General features: G+C 33.8%; 1 protein-coding gene across 1 annotated transcript; it reads right to left on the bottom strand.

The window, feature by feature from the left end:
• Positions 1-142: 142 nt before the first annotated feature.
• On the bottom strand, positions 143-3,384 carry LOC116007878 (disease resistance protein RPP4-like). The gene is made up of 6 exons (XM_031248544.1): positions 3,353-3,384; positions 2,288-3,235; positions 1,555-2,173; positions 875-986; positions 688-757; positions 143-446 (listed from the first exon to the last, which is right to left on the bottom strand). The coding sequence occupies exons 1-3, from the start codon at positions 3,356-3,358 to the stop codon at positions 1,616-1,618; spliced, it is 1,512 nt and encodes a 503-aa protein (XP_031104404.1). The 5' UTR covers positions 3,359-3,384; the 3' UTR covers positions 143-446; positions 688-757; positions 875-986; positions 1,555-1,615.
• Positions 3,385-3,391: the final 7 nt, after the last annotated feature.

Genomic DNA, 3,391 nt, shown 5'->3' with positions numbered 1-3,391 from the left:
CTACTACAGTCCTATAAAATGTTTGTAATGAGCATAGATGGTAGAATATGTTACAGAATACCAACCTCCATTTCTGAAGTCTCCAGGAGAGTCTTAGGCCACATATATATCATCATAACTCATCGAAGGTCTAGAAAAACCATTTTCCTCATCAACATCATGGGCATCAGTACCAGCACCAGCAAGAAATTCATTAACCTATGGGGTTGGAAGGTTAAAAGAATTTATATGAAAAACATATAGGAAGGTGTTATTCACTATTCACTAACCTTTATCTTAAGAATTTAGGGCTTAATGAAATTATGATTTAGGGATAAATGAAATTAGGAATTTAGGGATTAGGGTTTAAGATTTGAGTAATAGAAGTATAGACACCAGAGCCTGGCGTAGCGACGAGCGACTTTGACGGCAAAGAACTAGGTGTGCGCGGCTAAGGGGATGAAGATCTGTGAATACAACAGATTTGTTGTGAGAGACTCAGTGGAAAATACGAAGAGAGCGGAAAATAAGTTTTTTTTTTAGCTAGTCTATATACATGTAAAGGTGTTTTCAAAAAAAAATATACATGTAAAGGTATTTCGGACCACTAACTAACCTTTTTGACAAAAAAAATTAGAAAAATGTTACTTTTTTCGACTATTTTTGTGAGCGGTCGAAAAAGTAGTCAGAATTTAAGCATTTTCTAACCGTGTTTATGGGGTTCATGAACATGGATGGAGGAATCCATCCCCTTGTGGATGGAAAGCCTTGTTTGTTCCTATGTATTTCAAACACACAACAATATCATTATCTGCAAATTAAAGAATGGAAGCCTAAACCAACAAAACAATATAACACAATGATATGCTAATATAAGGAGGTGAGGTTCCATTACATGCCATGCATACCCCAAAGGTATTGGAAAATTGTAGTATAAAGGGCCGGACCCCAAGCCCAGCTGAAGCAAATCTGTAAACTATCATCTTCATTCTTCAGAACCTGCGTGCCTACATTATGGAATTAATTAATGTGTACAATATAACAGTTAATATATATTCTAATTATTATTAGACTTAATACCTTATATTTAACACCCATTTAACAGAAATCTTAACAGAGACTATCTATGATAAAAAATGAAAGTCAAAGGTACTTGTTTTGGTCAAACTGAAAGTTGAGAACTAAAATGAGTACCAGTTCAATAGTCAGATGATCATGTGTGATATTAACTCCTATTATTACTATACCTACCTACTATACAATCACTATTGTGTGTACCATATTATCAAATAATGTATAGTTAGTACACAAATAATATACTTTTAGTATATTAAAAATTTACATTGTATTTAAGGAAAGTACATTATTCATGTACTTAATATACATTATTGAGTACTGAAAGTACATTATTTTATATAATGTACATTTAGTACACGAATAATGTACTTTTTTTAATATATTAAAAATGTAAATATTATTATGATCCATATAGTACTGTGTGGCAATAATTTGCCCCTACCATAATATAAACATGCACACCAAATTAAATCAGTAGAACATATATACATAACTTACTTTTCAATATAATTGATCGAATTGAAGGAATCCTCAAAGTAGGTGTACGTACTAATAATGTTCATCTTCCTTGTTCATCCCAACAAAAACACTTTAGGATAAACTCCCAAACAATGCTGCTCCTGCTCCAACCATTCTGCCCTTCTTCTATCATTAATCTATTTTCATTTTGACGTGAACTACCCAAACATCCATCGACATTGTCTGTTGTTCCATCATCAATTTCTTCCAAGTCTCTTGTGGATGGAAAGAAACGCACTTCTCCATCTTCGTTTCTATGTATTTCAAATAAACAAAGCAGCATCTTCTCCATCTGCAGAAGATACAAATGAGCATACACCTCCAATACTTCTCCAATCCTTGTTCCCACCTCAAATTCAATTTTTTCAAACTCATTAATATTAATATGTTTCGGAGGTTCCTTTACGATCCAAGCACCAGTGGTTTTGCTTCTCACACTAACTCCAACTCCATCAAACTCAACATTACAACCAAAAACATTGTTCACGATTTCCAAGGATGACGTATGCCTCAAATAAAGTCTTGGAATACTGCAACATACATAATCTTGTCCGATGACATCAAGCGAAATCGGGACAGTATTACCTTTACAATGTGCCTACATTATTATTATTATAAAAAATATCAAAATCATTACCATCAATTTATATATATAACCAAATCAGACAGACAAAGATGAGGGAGGGAGGGGAACATATATAACTTAACAAACCTGGAACCAATTTTCAATGGAAGGAATCCTCAAAGCACTGCACTTTCTTATCTCAACATATGTAAGGCTCTTCAATATTGAAAGCTCAAGAGAGATTTGTAAGCATTCATGCATAGCATTGAGCTGTCCTATCGCAAGTGATGTTAAGTATTTAAGACTCTCTAAGCCTGAAAACTCAATCAAACTTTTGCACTCCACAATATTCAACTCGTAAAGACTTCTCAAGTTTGATATATCTGATATTTTTTCTAATGACTCACAATTTACTACATGACAAATTATCAAACTAGGTGGAAGTTTTAAAAGTGCTCTAAGATTTTGTAAATCCTTGAGATAGAGCCCTTTCAAATTGGAGAGATGAGAAAGGTCCAACAATGGGCTTTCAAGATGCCGAATTCCTTCTAAACTTAAATTTCTCAATGAGGTCAAACTCCAAAGAGCAATTGGAAAATTTATAACTACTTGCTGCAATTTGTTGAAATTCACTGTCAGACTGTCCAATGAGCATAAATTCGCAGCTGAAGATGGTAAAAAATCAACAGCTACTGAACCCACAAGATTTCCCAGCCGCAGGTACTCTAGGTTTCTCAAACATCCCAAAGAAAAGGGTAAATGTGAGATACCAGTCTCTTGAGCTCGTAATTGTCTTAGTTGCTCTAATTTTCCAATGTCAATTGGAAGCTCCCTCAGATTCTTGCAACCACATAAAAGTAACTCCTCAAGAGATTTTAACTTGCAAATGCTAGTTGGAAGCACCTTCAATTTCTTGCATTTCCTCAAATTTAACCTAACAAGCTTTTCCAAACTTCCAATTGATGAGTGCACATTCGCCAAATTTAAACAACCAAAGAAGGATATTTCCTGAAGACTTTGTGCCCCAGTAAAGTCTGGTGTACTCTTAAGTTGTTTACAACCATCGAGCTTTAACATCCTCAAACGTACAAAATGCTGTTAAAATAAAATAAAATAGAGAGGTTTTAATGCATTTCTATTTTTTTTTTAGTAAAAGCTCTTAATTTGCAAATATGCAATGTTAAAAAAGAAGTTATCATTACACATCCTAACCTGCATATTGGGTTGAAATTCTTCGATATTACTCTTGCT

This window comes from Ipomoea triloba, chromosome 16, assembly GCF_003576645.1.
Source record: "Ipomoea triloba cultivar NCNSP0323 chromosome 16, ASM357664v1".
Classification (NCBI taxonomy): domain Eukaryota; kingdom Viridiplantae; phylum Streptophyta; class Magnoliopsida; order Solanales; family Convolvulaceae; genus Ipomoea; species Ipomoea triloba.
This window is presented reverse-complemented; position numbering and strand designations above follow the sequence as displayed.

Bases quoted from the DNA above. Each gene is read 5' to 3' on its own strand.
- LOC116007878 (XM_031248544.1), bottom strand. The intron at 2,174-2,287 runs GTTTGTTAAGTT...ATAATAATGTAG, and splicing joins CCATTGAAAATTGGTTCCAG to GCACATTGTAAAGGTAATAC.